Source organism: Akebia trifoliata, chromosome 3 (genome assembly GCF_017979445.1).
Source record: "Akebia trifoliata isolate Shusen 1 chromosome 3, ASM1797944v1, whole genome shotgun sequence".
Lineage (NCBI taxonomy): Eukaryota > Viridiplantae > Streptophyta > Magnoliopsida > Ranunculales > Lardizabalaceae > Akebia > Akebia trifoliata.
The window spans coordinates 43,852,047-43,870,882 of NC_141377.1; the positions used below are offsets into that span (position 1 = coordinate 43,852,047).

The window sequence follows — 18,836 nt, forward strand, 5'->3', positions numbered from 1 at the left end:
GTGGATGCAAATCAACTTTACTGGTAAATTCGTCCTTGACAACCCTCATTGAAGGATTTTGTGACCAGCCCCACTATAGAATTTGTCCTATGGCAATCATTTGCAAATTGGGTCCAATAAGACAAATAATTCCTAAGAGAATAATTTAGTCCAATGATTTCTAGCATCATCTTTAGAATTAAGGAGTAGAGGGAGGTTAATACAGTTGAAGGGGTATTATTAAAATAAAAAAATAGTAGAATAAAGATAATAAAATTGAAAGAGTATTTGTGGAATTGCAGGTAAAAGAGGAAAGACAAAGTTAAAAGGACATTCTTAAAAAAGAAGATAATAGAAAAAATAATATTATTAAATATTATCATCGAGATTCGTAATAAAATTAAATTGCAATCAATTTTTATGTGAGAATAAAGAGAGTTGATCCACCATTGTTTCTTGTATAATAAATAGAATTCGGGGCATCTTCTTTGGGATTAAGGTGGCGGGGTAAATCCTTTTTGGATTTAAAGGGATACAAGCAAAAAAGATAATAAAGTTGGGAGATATTATTAAAAAGACTAATGATTTTTTAACTCAACTTGATAGTCGGACTCATGCATAAAGAATCGTAGATTCTTTTACTTGGGATACACAACTGCAAATGGTAGGTCGGTCATGTCGATTGTGTATCCCGAGGGATAGAATCTATGGTTCTGTGCCCATACCACGTCAATGAATTTTTGAGTTTACCTGTCAGGTTGAGTTCAAAAATCAACACTTTATTGAAAAAGAAAAGATGAGAGAAGAGATAATAAAATTGAAGGTGGGAGAAGAGAAAAGACAATTATAATTGATGGGAGACACTAATCCATCGTAAATGAGTCTTATCGTTGTGTTTTATTATATAGATAAAAATAAATTATTTAGAGGGGGAGCGGATCCTCTATAATAATCCTTTGTAGCTCTTGTTCTACAATCCAAAGAACATCACAGTGATGAAAATTAATAACTCAGTCCTCTTCTATTCATAATTTAAATCAGATTTAAATATATATATATATATAAAACAAACTTCTTTTTTTCTTTAATCAAGTGTTTGAAAATGAACGGACACTAAACTCTTAAATTCTAACGATTATATGCAACTATCTTGATGATGTGGCACACCCTCAACCGTTGATAATAGCAATAGAGGGCCTCGGAAAAATGGGCTACAAAGGATCTGCTCCCATTTGTAGGAGAAGATGAAGGTTAAGTATTAATTTTTAAAGATAATAAATAATTGGTGTCCTATAATAAAAAAAATTGAGAACTACATCATGAAATAAATCTTAAGTGTGCCAATAGAAGTTCTTCGTTTAATCCTGTGGGTCCTAAGGAAACCGTGTATGCTAAAACGTGTACGAATATCCAACTCATTAGAGAATTTATTTCTTTAGCTTCTCGTTATTAGCTGGCTTGTGAAAATGAAATCCAACTATTAAAAAAAAAAAAAAAACTAAGAAGGCCTCTCTCTCTCTCTCTCTCTCTGAGATGGGAAGCAAAGAATCTGTTGTTGGACCATCGACACCCAACCATGAGTGTTGCATGTGTGGTGACTATGGTTTACCAAACGAGCTCTTCAGATGCAGCGTTTGTCTATTGAGATCTCAGCACAGGTAAGTAAACAGATATATATTTATATATAAAACGCATAGAAGATAACTCATTTGTCATTCTCTCCTTTCTCCTTTCTCTGTGTTGTTGTAGATATTGTAGTAGCCTTTACCCCAAAACCCAATCTTACAAAGTCTGCAATTGGTGTCTAAACAAAGATGGAGGAAAGATGGAACAAGGAACCCAGAATTTGTCCCTTTCTTCTACTTGTAACAACAACAACATCAAAGATGAGGAGTACATGAAGAAGACAGAGAATAAGAGTAGTACTAAGGGTAATGGCCATGTTGTTCTCAACAAGCCCATCATGAAGAAACAAAGGTCGTCTTCGGATCAATTATCAGTGGGCCGAAATAAGATCATTGCCTCAGATGGTAGAGCAGAAGAATCTCTTAGGAGGATGAAATCAGAGGAGATCACAAACATGAAGAGAAGGAAACAGATTTGTAAAGTTAAGGTTAGAAGGTATAAGCTCTTAGAGGAAGTCTCTAAACAATGAAGATTAATTCCATCCCAGACAGCCCCACACATTTACATGGTTCAAATTTAATGTATATGTTGTCTAAGTTCATTACTACGTATAGGGATCATAAACAGGACTACTAGAACTTCAATGTAATAAACTTGATTAATTAAAAGTGGTTTTTAGTTCAGAATCATCTTGAATTTGATTCCATCTTTGTTAATAATGAAAGATAATAAAAAGTCCATTAAATGTAGAAAATTATATCAAGATTTGTTGATGAATTGTATAAGATCCAAAAGACCGATCGATTTAATCTGAAAACTTAATGACTCCTAAAGATCCAATCTTAAAATGGATCCAATTTAATAAGTCGTCATGTCAGTTTTGGATTAACTTATGTCCCGATCATCTGGTTTCATAATCAATAATATGTGTGAAAATATATAAATTTATATATGTGGATAATGATAATGTCAAGTGTGTCTACCCACATGGCAAACTCAATCGACTACCTGACATGACAAGTTTGGGGACCATAGATCTGTGCTCCTTAAAATACACCGCTCCCTTGAGATACATATTTTTATGGGGAAGTGCAGCCATATATCCCGAGAAGTGCAGCTACGGTTGTCGAACTTGTCACGTCAGGGTAGTGGACTCAGTTTGCCACGTGGGGTAGTAAGATTATCACGATTCTAATGTCAAAGATTTCATGGGGACAATAGCATCTTCCATCAATATATTTCTTCTTGAATACTCCTTAGAAGTGTTTCTAGTTTGTCTATTAATAAATAAATAAAATGTTTTATGGTCATTATTCAGTGGCATTTTTGTATATATAAGTCTCAAAGATCTTTACAAAAGGATGCTAACGCCCATTCGAGGACTTCGCCTAACACATATATATGTCATGCATGTGAGACAGATGACTGGAAAATGTAAATGTGAATCACATGTGATAGAATACTAGAAAAATTTTGTTGGTTGACGTCGTTGTTGATCCAACGCTATCAATTGATGACATGGTCCAATTCAATTAAATACATTAATATTGTTGCCAGAGATGAGAAAATTGAGATAGTTCAATGGATTTAACGGAATCAAAGAGGGTGAAAAAAGGTAGATTTTAGAAAATCCTAGGACATTTTATCTGTCTCTACTATTAAAAAAATTCTAGAATGTAAGAATACTTTGATATAAGGACATTTTAATTAAATTTGGTGTAGGGTAGCCTAATAAAACTTGTAGAGTGTTGATACCACGACTTGGGTTCAAAACCAGTTGAAAGAGGAGTTCATGCTGATCGCTAACCCTCGCTTGCCAGCTAGAAAGGTGTACGGTAGACTGGGACGCTGACAAAACGTTTGTCGTATGTAGGTTAGAAATTTCAGATTGAGCTGATTTTGTTTTGAGAGGATGATCTTTATAGTGAGGAGATCATCCTCATCAAAAATCAGTCGAATCTGAAATTTCTAAGTCTATCAAAAGTGATTTACAAATTTTAAATCACTTTTGATGGACTTAGAAGTTTCAGATTCGGCTGATTTTTGGTGAGGATGATCTCCTCACCATAGAGATCATCATTACAAAAAAAATCAGCCCAATTGGAAACTTTTAAACCACAATGGATAAAAAATTTGTCAGCATTTTAAGTTTACATTTTGCAACATTCAACAAGTTATAGTAGCATTTTTATTTTATTTTTCCACTGAGTTTTATAAAAATTGGTAAAAAAAATGCATTTTAATCTTTTCAAACTTAAAATCCGTGAATTATTCCGAATAGTTCAATAATCCGGAGAATAATACTTTCATTGAAAAGAAAAACGAAAAATGCGTAAAATTTTCAAGAATTAAACCGGAGACTGCTAACAAGGGGTGGTTACAAGACTAAAAACAGGCCATCCTTGAGAAGTTTGTTAATTAGATCTCGGTTCAGAGTGACTGCGTCAAATCTACTCTTGAGAACTAAAGTTTGTATCTCAGTGACTAGAAAGAAAAACTAAGTACTATGTACATACATTGTGCTACATAAACTCAAATCATCAGTTTTGCCATTTTATTTTTGTTCCTTTTGATTTACCTGCTCAAATACCAGTTACTATAATCTAGTTAAAAATCCTTCTTTTTTTTGACAATTTAAAATGGCAATCTTATTGAATGACCAAACACTACCAGTTACCATATCTTACTGAAAAAGACATCCATGGCTCCTCCACCATACTGCATAGTTCAGTTATATTTTCACTCATTCCTTGCTTATAGTTTGATATATTACATTTTCTCTATTTGTTTTGTACAAGATGAGGCTCAGTACAATATGGGGATGACTAGCAAGAGTAAGTAAGCTTGATTTTTTAGAAGGCCCTTAGGCATGAAAACTAGACCACATACATAATTACCATTCTGTACCCACTGAACAAGTACCCAGTTAACTAAATTGGAGATAATGGTTGATTCTAATTACCCAACAGGAAAGAGAGAATGATAAAATTCTATAAATACTGTCAAAGCGACCTCAAGAAACCACACATACAAACGGCTGGATTATTAAACATTTGGATTTGGAGGAAAGGTACTCTGCCCAGGTAAAATTGTAAGCTCAAGAGCTTCAACAATTGCTAGGGAGTACTGAGTAATGTGTGGATTACAAACATGTATATAAAAAAAATAACAAAGATGCCAGACCAACTACTTCAATTCTCCCAGCTATATAACAAAAGGAAACTCTACAATCACTAAGCATCATTGACACAGGAACATCGGACATAAATTCCACCAATTAGGAAGGCACACAACAGTTCTTTTCAGATATTCCAAGTTCAACACAAAGTATATGATCAACATCAACTTCTTGGCATATACACCTTTCGAAAAAGGTGGAAATTTTTTGGTCCAAAGAAATCCACAACTGTCACGTGGATTGCAAGTTGTGAGCATGTAAAGCTTCCTGAAGATATTTCACAGCACTGTCATAATTTACAAAACCCATGAACCAAAATTCGTGGTTGTCAACAGAGGCCACCTGGATGTATTTTTCAGCAGTGTTGGCTTTGCTTTTCGAAGGAGTAACTGCTTTAAGTTGATGTAATGGGATAACCACCTATTTATATAATTCGGGGGAGAATATAATCAGGCAAAATAACGTCAGTACTTATTGAGAGCACTGTGAAGAAGAAACCAAATACTTCAAATGAAGGGGGAAACAAAATAACATATTTAACATAATCTGAACTAGTGAAGCACACCCGTTAAATACAGAAAGATCAAACCAAGATGTTTATCTGCTATAGAAAGGCCCTTAAAGTTTAATAGTATTTAAAAAAATGATGAATTACTTAAAATAGATGCATCGAAAAATTATATTAGCTCTTCATAAGGGACAACTTCAGAACTAGTTCTAATTACATGTATTCCTCAACAAAGGAATAGCAGGAGGCTCAACTTGGTATCAACATGAGAACAGTATCCAAACGCGAATGCAAGTAGATTTTAGATGGTAACCTGACATATGAGATATTTCATAATTCAAATGCTGAGTATGATATTTTCATCATTGAAGGTAATCATACAATGCCAAACATGTAATGGATAAGGTTCAACGCTTCAAACCAAATATAAGGTATTTAACACATTAGGCAGGCGCATCCGTTTCCATACAGGACAACCTAATCTATCCACAGCATCTGCTAAAAATAATTGTGCCTACCTGTACCAATGTCTGGAAAGTTCCTCAAAACTGAAAACAGAAAGGTCACGCTTTCATCAAAGATGGAATTAACCGCAAGCTTACGTTAATCACATTTGATCCCAAGGAGAATTCACTGTGCTAGTAAAAGAAACAAACTACTGGTTTTTGAGATTCCAACTCAACAAAATGACCCAACAAGGAAAATAAGAATATCCTCTCACTCTTTTAGAACTTTCACAAAGTACTTGATGAACCATTAGGTAGGCTACCAATGAGGTGGTGACTTACAAGCAGGGGCGGAGCCAGGGTTTTGTCTACGTGGGGTGGCAATTAAGACACTTGAAAATTTAAAATTTTTCTATGGGGACAAATAAGACACTTAAAATAGTGGCGGATTTTGTTATCCATCGCAATAGCCATATTAAACTTGTGTTTTAAAAATTCTTGTGGGGGCAAGTGCTCCCACTGTAAATCCGCCCTCGCTTACAAGCCAAGCTTTCCAGTTCTTCTAACTCAATCCATGTTAGTTTGCTAATAGTGCACAACTGCCTTTTGCTATATTCCGAAGGCCAGTTCAAAAGGCTGTACAGGCTTCTTTTGTCTGGCTTTCTCTTAAATATCCAATTTTGGCCTGCAGTAATGTACTCGAGATTTTATCTCCCAATTTTTTTTTCTTTCACTATGAAATACCATTCCGGCTCTAACTGAAGGAAAAAGGGACAAAAAGTCACTCTGTCTGACTGGGACGATAGTCAGCCTTGGTTAAGCATGGTTAATCCATCTAAATCAACTTTCTCTCAAGTTATTGCCTACTGGAGCTACTCCTATGTTTCCCCAAATGTGTTCATGTACGATTTTATCTTCATTAGTCTTTCCAATCATCCATCTTAGCATCCTCATCTCTACTACATATAATCTATTAACAACAAGAACTATGATGATTTTGGATGAAATGGTCTTCAGTATTATATAAGTTCTAGTTAAATCTAGAATGAAAAGTCACTCAAAAAAAAGTGGAAACAAACAAGAAGAGAGGATACACAAATCCTATAGAGGCCAGGTGGTATTCAGGGATTAAAGTGATAGAAGTGAACAAAGGTCTAGAGAGCATTTAGATTGAAAGGCTTTAGGTATATAGATGGCATGGTTCAAAGTTTTGTTCCCTCATGGAATGTTTTGGATGAAGCATTCTTTTTTTTTGTATACCAGAACAAAACATTGCGAAATTTCAAATGTCTGTTTCAGAAGCTTTTGGAATGTTTCTCAAGACATGTCAAATGCAATGTTTCCATACTCAATTAACCAATTAAACTAATTACGTAACTTCTAACATTCATTCAATAAAATAAAAAAGATTTACAAAAGTATCTAATGCATCAAATGCAATGTTTTGAGTTGCCCATGTTTGTTATGGAATGTTTCAAAGCATTTCTATGTGTATCAAGGTGAAAAAAGTGAGATTTTTAATTCTAATTTCCAATCTAAACATAAAATTTTTATATTTCTTTACGAATAAAAACTAAAATTTAATTATTTAAAGGGAATGTTTTGAATTGTTTCTAAACCGTGATGGATGGTACTAATAGAAGCTTAGAAATTCATCTGAGAAATTGAATAGTGTTAGTTAATGAAGTTGTTCAACAAGTCTTTGGAGACAAAGAATATAACATATGAATTGAGGAGACATTAGGGTAATTATTTATAAGAAAAGGCCAATGTGTGAAATTACACTAATTATCGAGAAATAATTTAGAGTCACACTGAAATTATGATCGTGATGGTAAAAAGTTGAGACAATAAGCCCTGGTATTAGATAGCCAACTTGGCTTTATGTAAGAAAGGTAAACCCTCAAAGCTAGCCTCGTATTAAGTCAAGAAATAGAAAATATTAGAAAAAAGAGGACCAAATCTACATATGGTCCTTATTTAGATAGAAAAATACAAAAGTTGGAGAAAAAATGAGCCTGGGAGAGTATATTAGCAATGTCAAGGGACACGTATGCTGGCACATAAACTAGACTGAAAGCAGTTGGAAAGGAGACACGGGGAATCTCAATTATTGGGTTTGCACCAAGGATTGACTTGAAGACCAGATATTTTAGCACTAATTATGGATGGATTTTAACTCCTCAAATCTTAGGGGAGAATGTGACCCATATAATTAGTTTTGAATAGATATAGTGGAGACGCACTTCTAGCATATTATTTGAGCAATGAGTATTGATCAAAATAAAAGGAATATTTAACAAACAAGATGAGCCCAATTATATAGAATTGAATGTGGAAAATCAAAAACATGTTCGTAAAATGATCATCGCAAGGATGAGGATGTTGAGGATAAAACAGTTAAACTAGGACAGCCAATCAGAAATGAGTACATTCGAGCAACTCTAAGAATAACCCAAATAAAGGATAAATAAGGTAACTTGGATGGTTTAAGCATATACCACGATACGAATACCATTGATGAAGGGAAATTTTACAAACAAAAATAAGACCAATTATGCCTCTGAAGTTGAATGTTGGGTAGTTAAGAAAAACCAACTTCATAGAAGGAGTTTTGCAACAAAGACAAGAATGTTGATATGGGTGAGTGCTAATACTAAGGAAAGGCAAGATGTGTACATGCATGGGACCAATAGGAGATAAAATTAAGGAAAGTAGATTGAGAAAATTTTGTCTTAAAATGTTGAGTGTATATTTTCCTCCACTCTCGGGTGAGTCATACCCCAGTCAAGTCCCATGACTATCTTATATTCATAGTTCTTCCCCTCTCTAACAGATCGGTCTTTTGGAGTAGTTGGTTGGTTAACATGGTATCAAAGCGCTAGGTTCGTATAGGTCATGCTTTCGATTCTTTCCACACTTAAGAGTGTATATTTTCCTCCACTCACGGGTGAGTCATACCCCAATTAAGTCCCGTGACCTTCTTATATTCATAGTTCTTCCCCTCTCCAACAGATCGGTCTTTTGGAGTAGTTGGTTGGTTACATAAAAAATGGTCTAAAAGGTCAAGAAGAGGGATACAAAGTGAGTGGATTAGACTAGTAAGAAAAGACCTGAAATCCATGCCTGAACAAAATGTATAACCTAGATAGAGTTGAGTGGTGAAATAAGATTTACGTTGCCAAAATTTAGGGATAAGGCATCAATTATATTAACATGGATTACAGGAACATTTATCTTTCTAATAACTAACTTGATTAAATGGGATCTTACAGACATTTGACGAGGAAAAATCCCATTGGTGACAAACCAGCCCAAAATTAAAATATTTCCTAAATACAGAGGAAAAACATGTGCTTCCAGTTTTACATGAAACACTGGAACACCCAAATGTGCTCCAAAAATAGATAGTTCCAAAAAGGGTACTTTTATCAATTTCATATTTTTTTGGCATCCCACTGCTGCCTTTCAAATTGAAAACTTGAAACAACAAATAGAGATGCAATTTTAAAATAGATATGCATTGATCATAAATAAAGGATCAGATTAACATAGAATCAAAGTGAAAATGGTCAGCATAAAACAATATTGGCTTTGAAGTTCGTGGCGGAACTACCACTACACTAGTTGGGAATTGCCAGCTGTATCTAAAGTAGCCAAGAAAATATGTTATTTGGTGGATTTAGACATATTAAAGTATATTCCACAACTAAACCTACAACCTGATGATTCAAGAGCAATATAAGAATCCCAAGTTTTTCTGCTTAAGAAAAAGACATCGACTGCCGAAAAATGGATTCACGTATTCAGAGGTAAGACATGTTACATGAGGTTGTCTTATACAGGTTTTTTAATTCACTCTGTGAGGGCCACATGCCCACATGGTGATGAGTTGAGTGCTGATACCTGTTAGATGATCTCATCATGGAGATCATCCACAATCAAAATCAGTTCTGAAACTTCTAATCCTATCAAAAATGTATTATTTATAGGTGCTTATCAAAATGTATAACAAGTTGAAACATTCTGGACAGTCCATCTTGTTAATTTTGAGATCATATTTCACAGCTTTCGAAGTTTGAGAATAGGCCGATATTTGTGAGGGCGATCATTCCTCAACAAAAATCTGCCCTTGACACAATGTGGGCACAATAGTCTCATGCAAAAATATATTTTCCATGACAAGGAGTATTATATAATGTAGATCTGTTTAAAACCCTAATCATGGCAAATCATGAATGATGAGATAATCCATAGAAGATAGAATTAAACAATATCATGACAATACAAACCTCTTACCAACTATATAGTGAACCAAAATCTGAACAAATCAAGTTCTAGTGAGCTATTGATCAAAATAAAATTTCAGAAAAAAAAATCTTATTGGTGACATAAACTCACTAGTGAAAAAGGACTCCTGTTTATCATCCTACTAAGCAAGTAAAACCTATACCAAAATACCTTGTAATAGCTCCATTCAGTTTTGTCTCCAACTTTGTATGGAAGAGGATTGTCACTACAAAATGCAAGCTTTTCTGTGGACAGATATAAAATTCCCATAACTGGACCAGCAGATGTAGACAGATAGCAAGCATACGACCTTTGAAGTTGCTCCTCAGGAACGGTCTCAAAAGTTTGTCGGAAGATCTTCTCATAACCACCTTCTGCTATAACTTTTGTTCCCTGAGCAATTCTTCCAATTGCAGCATCAGCAACACTAGGTCCTGTTTTCACTGATTTAACAAAAGGTGGTCGGTCACTCACTACAATCACTTATGATTTATAGGTAAACTTGAAGTGAAAAATTGTTAGATTAGACAGCAGAAAATCAGTAAGTCAAAGGTACAAATAACAACTAGTTTATCTAGAAAACATACGTACTCTGAAATAAATTGTACCAAAAAGTAGAACTGCAGTCTAGAGATCAGAGTTCTCAGAAAAAGTGCACGACAATAGGAGTACTATTCACAGCAGAAGAATTACTTTGTACTATTCCCATCAGTGCATACAAAGCTTTGCATAACCATTTCTTCCAAGCATGTTTCATGTAGCTAGGAGTCCTAATTCTAAAACAGGGCAGGCGCTAGTATAAAAATGGTTGCTCAGGCATACCTAGGCACTAAAGCAACAATTGTTTAGCATTCACCAAGGCTATAAATATTAGATCAATGTTATGTGTGTTTAACACACTAGAAAAATCCAAAAGTAATACATAATGTTATGTGTGTTGTGTTGTTGTTGCGTGGTATGGTGATATCCATTGTTTCTTACTCTTTTATTTATTTATTTACAAGTATAACCTTATTGAGGAAAAAATAGAGAAAGATTTCAGCAGAGGTATTGCATATGATGACCATAGACACAGATTTAAACTTTTAGGGCATGTTTGATTGCATGGAAAGTGACTTTCCATGGAATTTGAAATCCATGGAAAGATAATGGTGGAAAATAGGTAGGGTTGGAAAATCAAATTTCATTGTTTTATTTTACTTGGATAAAATCATGGGAAAAATATTTGAGGAAGATGAAGAAGAAGAAGAAGAAGAAGAGGAGGAGGAAAAGAAAGAAGATGAGAAAAGAGGGAAAGGCTTGGGACAGAGAAGAAAAGGCTTGGGAAATGATAAGAGGGAGGGGAAAGAAAGTAGTGGTGGTGGCGGCGGAGGTAATTGAGGAAGAAGATGTTGAAGAAGAAGAGGGGAGAACGTGGTGGTGGCAGCAGAAGTGAGGGAAGGAGAAGGAGAAGAAGAAAACGAAGAGAGAGAGAGAGAGAAGGTGGCTAGAGATGGTGATGACGGCGATGGCGAGGTTAGTGTGATGGTGGCTATGTGGTGGTAGGGAAGAAGAATATGATATTTTGGGGATGGAAAATTTGAGATGGAAAACCATGTTTTAGTGGACTTTTTTATTGGGGTGGAAAATCAATTTCCATGGAAAAATGCAATCAAATACATGAAAAATGTCATTTTCCATGGAAATTGATTTTCCACCGTATTTTCCATGTGCAATCTAACATACCCTTAGTGCCTTTTTGTTTGCTTCTCTGTTTTAATATGAAATCTAGCACTTTAAGAATTTACCAAATCAATAAACATAAAAGCAATTGTTTTGAAACATTATTTTTCTTTAATTTTATCACCTAACACTTTTGGATACACTAATTCACATTCCAACAAGTGCCTCCCAAATGAATGAGATGAACAAACAAGGAGTGTATACTCAACATGCAAGGATTTTTTAGTATACACTCGTCTCTTGACACAACTAATTACTTTATGTTATCTCAATTCTTAATCAAACACAGGAATCTTACAGCAAAAGCCTTAACTTTTACCACTTACATCCCAACAAGATCACAGCAGGTACTTCCAAATGCATAAAATAAAAATAACTGTCAAATGGTATATAGTCTATAACATATTTAGTATTTCTGGATGGCCTCCGATTTACCCTGTAACAAATTGGGAAACTTTCAAATGCAACCGTAGGGATTAGTCCACATACCAAAAGGATGTAGGACACCCTACGTTATAGATCAAATATATATTTTGATCGTCAGCCCTAATGATCAAAAAGAAATATGAAAATCATCAGTTCTATGATCAAGGTAGCAATGGCACAGTGTTATCTCTGGCCACAACTTAAGGGCTGGTAGATATAACAACTTGATGTTAAATTTGTCTCGTTACCAGGCCAATTTCAAAAAGAACTTTGCAAAGCAGCCATGACATGAATGAATTTCATTTCATCCTAATATAGTCTACAGAGCTTCAAAGGCAACTTAAACAGTCATGGGTTTAAAATCACAGTCTCAATCAGCATATCAATAAGTTGATAAACAAAACAAATTGCAGAAGGTATGATACAACCGAAAATCACAATATGTATTTTTAGATAGATTCATTACACCAGAATCTCTTCACATTAACCATATTTAATGTTTTGACTAGCTAAAATTTTAATGAAATAATACTACTTATAATAACAAATTTACTAACTAAAAAATATTTGATTAAGTAAATTAATTTTCCAACATAAGACAATACAAACCCCTATAAATAGTACTAATAAGCTACTGGAACATAATGTGTTGTGCAGGACAGCATAATACTTTAAACCATGAATGAAGTAGGAGGCATCGCGGGCATGGCTTAACTGTTGTGGTTAAAAATCTCCTCAGTCCACTTCCATTGCAGTTATGTTGATCAGTCTATGTTAGTCAATACAAATCTACAATTACTACAGTTCTTAATCTATATGACATTGGACCTTAGAAGCTAAGAATGGAGTGGGTGTAAGAGCATGGAATCAAAAATATTAGAGGCAAGGCAACATTAGGGAGCATGGGTAGATGATATTTAGACGAGTTTTTCTAACCGCCAAGCCAATATAATTTATTTGGTAGTTAATTGAATTGACACCTAAGCAAATGTCGGTGGTTGTAGCCAAGATTTTTTTTTTTTTTTGATAAGTCAAAGATCTGTATTGAAACGAAACACGTCAAGGTGACCATGAAAAGGTACAAAAAAACAAGAAACGAAGGAAAAAAGAAAGAAACCCCAAAATTACACCTCAATGCTACACACCCAAACCCACTTTGTTACAAAATCTTCAAAGATAGATTCCTAGAATACCTTGCTCCAAAGAAAAATAGACCCTAAGATTGAGAACAAAATTCTTTTCAAGGAAATCTCCTTTCCCTCAAAGGTCCTAAGGTTTCTCTCTTTCCAAATCTCCCAACAAAGAATGTAATTACGTAATAAGCATATAAGTCGAGCCAAATGGTTGGGTGGCTTCGACTAAGGTGATTATCTAACATGTAATAGTCATATACTATTCAACAATATGTTATGTCCATAAAATGATAAAAATACTTGTGTTGTCATATACGACATAAGTAGACGGAAAATTTTGGAAAAAACCTGTGTAAAGAGCATAAGCTAATTATGCTCATTATTAGAATAGATAAGACAATTAATCAACATATTTCACAAACTAACAATTTATCAATAACGAGGATTCCAAACAGAATCATAAGAATATTAAAAAAATTAATACCCTAAGCACTCACCTAAGTTTGTCAAGTCCCCCAAGATTGGAGAATAATGTCCTTTTCCATTTGATACGTAATAAAGATGCATTGAAGAAATATTTTGAAAAATGTGCAAAAGAAATGAGGGAAACACATTCCCTACAAGCAGATCAATAAAAAAACTCTGAAAGTTTACAGTACAATCTTCAAAAATTCTTCTATTCCATCACAAGGAGGCATCATTCATAGAATAGTGCCTTCGTAGCCAAATCAAATGCTGGACCACGAATAGAAAACCTTCCCAATTCACCTAGAAAGGCCCGAGGATACCTCCCTAGCAGGTGAAAAATGGATGAGTAGGTAGCTAACACTCTCTTATTCATTATATTAATTATTCATGATGCATTTATTTGGGACAGCATCTTTTGGTCGATAAGTTGGTACACCATCAAAATCTTGTCCAAAATTATGGTCTAAATACACACTTCTACTCAAGTAGGAATCAAGTTATCTCAAACATGCAGGTGCCAACTAGCTTAGTTGGTAAAGTCTTTGGGTGATGATACTAGAGACCTGGCTACAAATCCCTCCAGCACCGAGTTACTGAACTCATTAATAACAGGCTTACCGGTCCACAAAAAAAAAAGTTATCTCGAACACTCTCAACAAGGGGATCAAATTGAGGTTGTTCTCAAAGCTTATTTGGTTCATATCAAATCAGACTTCTATAAAAGTTCTATGGGTAATACAGGTCCTACCATTATAGGAGGAGCTTAGAAATGAAGAAGGGGTTGTTCACAAAGCTTGCCACTAAATGGGATTAGAAATGAAGTTGGGTTGTTCTCAAAGTTGATTCAGGGAAAATAGGAGTTATAGATTCAACCAAGGTAGAAGTAAGTACTCCTTTTCAAGGTCTTTCAGAATTAGAGACAGCTTAGACAGACCTTTCTAGGAGAAAAGGATCCAGCTGATGTCATCCAGTAAACTAAAGAAAAATAAATAATTAAATAAAATAGTGGCCATTGAGATTTGTATGTCCTTCACCATGGTAGGGAGTTAGCTGAAGGAGTGGACCATGGTTTCTCTCATATGTTAAGCATTGCAGAAGTTTTGGAAGATGCCCCAGCCATGGCTGTAAAGTTGTCAAACTCATTTTATCATATGAGAAGGCTTGCCAGACTTTCAGTCATTTTTTCATTATCTACTTTTCCAAATGGCATTGGCCACATGTATTCTTCATTTTGTGGCCCAGGCCATGATCATAGATCCATGGTTCACCCAATAGGATGTGAAATACCACCAATAAAAACCACATATCAAAATTTTATCTATAGGCTTTGTTAATAAGGTCGTTCCCACCTTATTTGAACCATGCAATTGTTCGGATGTGTGTGTTTCTAAACCTATAATTTCAGCTCATCCACCAAGTCTTAATATATGATATTTTCAGAACACCCATTATCAATAATCATATATACCATTTCAACATTGTGATTTGCATCTGGAAATATTCTTAATTGCCAATCTCCATCTACTTCATTATGAAAAGAAGTCGGGACACATCTCAACACAAGAGACTCTCCTCATAAAGCTGATATAGTTCAAGATCTATATTGTCAACTTCCACTTCTACTTCATTGATATACATTGGATCATCCTCACTTCATTCCCAAAATCAAAAACAAATCCTTAATGAAATAGGCATGTGGAAAGCCATCACACGTGTTGTACGAGTGTCCTAACACAAGGGTGAACTAGAAATAGCTTTATACACCATAAAGCTAGTACGGGAGGTGGTATGATCAGTGGACAATGTGGAGTGGCAGTCCAATATAGCCTTTCCGACCAAGACAATCTAATAAAAAGAGCACTTACTTCCACCATCTACTTCAACCCAGAGCCACACTCCTCGTATGATTCCTTCCTAACCTTTGCTGCTAAACAGTTCGCTACTTTTATAGTGTTCTAGAATCATATTCCACTCAAAGAAGCCCTTGATTATATCAAATCAATCTAGAAAACTTTGGAATGAAGGGGTGCCCATAAAAATGAGCCATCTCCATCTTCAAGTGATGGAGTTACCTTCCCAATCTTGAGTAATTCTTACTTATAAGATAATCCCAAATGAACCAGTACTTCTTTCCGAGCATGCTTGTCAAAAGGATTCTCATCTTATTTGAAGGTCCCTTCATTATCATGGCCTTTTCATTTTCAATGGAAGGCTCCAACTACCTTTTGTTTGAATCCCAAAAAATTTTGGATCTTTCCAATCCGAAAATTCCTCAATTAGTTGGCCATTTGATTTCTCAATTATTGTATTTCTCTTTGATGTTAAGATACACCATTCCAACAGCTCCTTTAGCTTCCTTTCTAAAGAAAAGCTCAAAAGACGAACATGCTCTAGTACAACAAAACTAAGTTGACTATTTCTCAGGCCTGGTACATCCCAATTGGTGTTGATATCCCCACACTAAGCAAACAAAAGCCACAGTAGCAATAAAAATGGGTAAACAGGCTCAAAAAACAACGCTTGTGATATTTTCATCTTCTCAAGAGTTGCCTATACCCACACCACCACACTTGTGTGTAGTTTCTACCAGTAGTATGACAAACAAGCTACCAGGTACTTATTACATAACATGTTGCATTTCCAAATAGAATATACATACAACCAGCTGCCATACCTTGCACAAGATCTGCTACAACATGATGCATCATTTATAACATGATATAACCAGTATCAGCTATATTGTAACCTACTTTCCACCAGCATCAGCTACTTATGAACTCCTTGATATATGATCATTTAGAATCAATAGAGCATCACTTCTCTATGACCTATTGTGGGTGCAATAAAATAACGCTTAATCTAGAGCAGACACGTGGGACCTCAATATATGTGTCAAATCCAAGAGTGAGGAATCTCAACCCGACCATAACATCTAAAAATATCCATGCCAACTTAAATCATCATCAAGATTCGTATTATGGGAGCCCAGAGCTCGTAAAAGGATTATCTGGTCCCAAGTCCTCACAATCCAAGATCGAAAACTACCCAATCCCAAGTCTCTTAACAAGAGCAGGGGGGGGGGGGTATCCTGAGTGAATAGTGATTTATAATATATGTGTGATATGACTATCAAAATGATAGTCGACCAACCGAGGTGAGAGGCATGATTTAAGTCGATCGAGGCACTCATTTCCCTAAGCATGCAATCTCCTATTTGACCACTCACTTACAATATTTATTTATTTTTTGATAATTACTCACTTACAAAATTTATTACCTCAAATTGATTTGATGTTCTACCTACTCTTTTGTATTATAAATAGGGAAGGGCTTCTTGAGCAAGGGAGATGATATTGGAGAAATGGTACACATTATTGGTAATTAAAAATCAAGATCTAGTGAATTACTGCAAGAGCTCAGGTAAATAGCCGACAATTTGAGCAAATGAACCCCCTCCAAAATTTTGGTGTCTCTTTTTGTATTTTATTTTAGATATTGTTTGGATGTGCGCAATTAAATCATAATTGTCAGGGTAAATATCAGGGAATAAATCTGCTTAGACTTTTACCTCAATACCTACTATAAGGAAATAAGTGATTCATTTTAATAAACCTACTTACTTGGACTCTTAGGACAACTAACATTCTTCGTTCTCACAAGCATCATTTGACCTCAAGAAACACATGTTTACATGAAGATTGATGGCAAAAATCACAATAAAAAGAAACCATGTAATACAGCTTCCATATCTCTCGGATTTGATTAATAGAAACAATTAATCCCTTAGTGATTATAATATCAACTAGATCTTGTATTCTACAAAATTATATATAGCGCTTCTTGCTTGGCAGTAATTCTAAATCAACATCATTATTAATGAAGTGTATCAAATATAGGAAAAACTGTCCGAAATTTTCAAACGTCAAACTAGCTTGAGGAAATTCGCAATCCGCTCAAAATAAAACACAACTATGAACATAGAATGCTTACATCAATCAAATAACAATAGCACCATAAAATTTATTCATCAAAAATAAAAATAAAAATCGAGGAACTTACAATGTTGCCAAACATTTCCAGCCAGATCTTCAGCCTTCTTCGTCTTCTCTCCCACCTTCTTTCCCCATCTCCCAAGCACATCCCGCATGGTATACATTGTATCTGATCAAAACATGAAATTTCAAAATCACTTCCGAATATTATCTTCACTTCTTCATCCAATTCATCATTCAATCAACCCAAACACTTACAACCAAAAATAAAATAAAAAAATCCTAATTGAATCGATTTGATTAAAGAAAAACTCACTCTTGATAGTGGCGGAAGCAGAAGACGGGGGAGAAGCAGCAGAGACGTAAGGGTTAGATTCAATAGGCATCGTAGTGGCGGAATTTTCGATTGGGGGACCTTCCCTCGTCAATTCGGAGCTCCAACTCACAGATTTCTGTGGTGCAGAAGCCGATTTAACCTGCGAAGTGCCAGATTCAGACTGCGATTGCGATTGCGATTGAGATTGAGATTGGGATCCCATCACAGAGGCACCAGAGTTCTCTTGATTCGAAGGAGGAGAACCTAGGTCTATGGGATCGAGTTTTGGGTACGGAGCATAATCCGAAGACTGTGAGAGCTGTCCCTCAGATTTCTTCTCATTGGATCGATCGACGCTGGTTTCCATCTTCCTCAAGCTTTCTGATCTCGACAAAACCAGATTTATTTATTGTTTTTTCGTTTTTTTCTATAAGTGAGACTGTTTTTTTTTTAATTTTTTTATTGTGGCATTGTTTGTTTGACTGTGAGCCTCCAAGCCAGTCCAACGAGGAGAATTCAAAAGAAGAATAGTTGTGACTTGGCGTTGCTTCCCAGCGATGAGAAGTCGAGGAATCTTATTAGGAAAAATGCTGGCCCTCAAACGATGTCTGAACCATCGGATTAAATGTGCGACTCATAGATGAGAGAATACCTTGGAGATCTTATGTTGAAACGTATCTCTAAGAAACTTGTAGTGATCTCTAACCGTACGTTGGTTGCTCCATTTCAAACGTTGGTTGACGCTAAAAAGT

The 18,836-nt window shown here is 35.1% G+C and overlaps 2 protein-coding genes across 2 annotated transcripts; one reads left to right on the plus strand and one right to left on the minus strand.

Moving 5' to 3' along the window:
- The first annotated feature begins 1,474 nt into the window (after positions 1-1,474).
- LOC147407199 (uncharacterized) lies at positions 1,475-2,302 on the plus strand. The gene is made up of 2 exons (XM_086432822.1): positions 1,475-1,637; positions 1,729-2,302. Exons 1-2 carry the CDS (start codon positions 1,513-1,515, stop codon positions 2,132-2,134), a joined length of 531 nt encoding a protein of 176 aa, XP_086288948.1. The 5' UTR covers positions 1,475-1,512; the 3' UTR covers positions 2,135-2,302.
- Positions 2,303-4,577: 2,275 nt separating this feature from the next.
- On the minus strand, positions 4,578-18,573 carry LOC147407200 (GEM-like protein 1). The gene is made up of 4 exons (XM_086435639.1): positions 18,085-18,573; positions 17,836-17,937; positions 10,199-10,470; positions 4,578-5,203 (listed from the first exon to the last, which is right to left on the minus strand). Exons 1-4 carry the CDS (start codon positions 18,449-18,451, stop codon positions 5,015-5,017), a joined length of 930 nt encoding a protein of 309 aa, XP_086291765.1. The 5' UTR covers positions 18,452-18,573; the 3' UTR covers positions 4,578-5,014.
- Between the last annotated feature and the right edge of the window lie 263 nt (positions 18,574-18,836).

What these genes read in the sequence shown, in the direction of transcription:
- LOC147407199 (XM_086432822.1), top strand. Translation starts at nt 1,513, where the DNA reads ATGGGAAGCAAAGAATCTGTTGTTGGACCATCGACACCCAACCATGAG. An exon ending in CTATTGAGATCTCAGCACAG is followed by an intron (nt 1,638 to 1,728) that starts GTAAGTAAACAG and finishes GTGTTGTTGTAG; the next exon opens with ATATTGTAGTAGCCTTTACC.
- LOC147407200 (XM_086435639.1), bottom strand. Translation starts at nt 18,451, where the DNA reads ATGGAAACCAGCGTCGATCGATCCAATGAGAAGAAATCTGAGGGACAG. An exon ending in TGCTTCCGCCACTATCAAGA is followed by an intron (nt 17,938 to 18,084) that starts GTGAGTTTTTCT and finishes TGTTTTGATCAG; the next exon opens with ATACAATGTATACCATGCGG. An exon ending in CTGAATGGAGCTATTACAAG is followed by an intron (nt 5,204 to 10,198) that starts GTATTTTGGTAT and finishes TTATATAAATAG; the next exon opens with GTGGTTATCCCATTACATCA.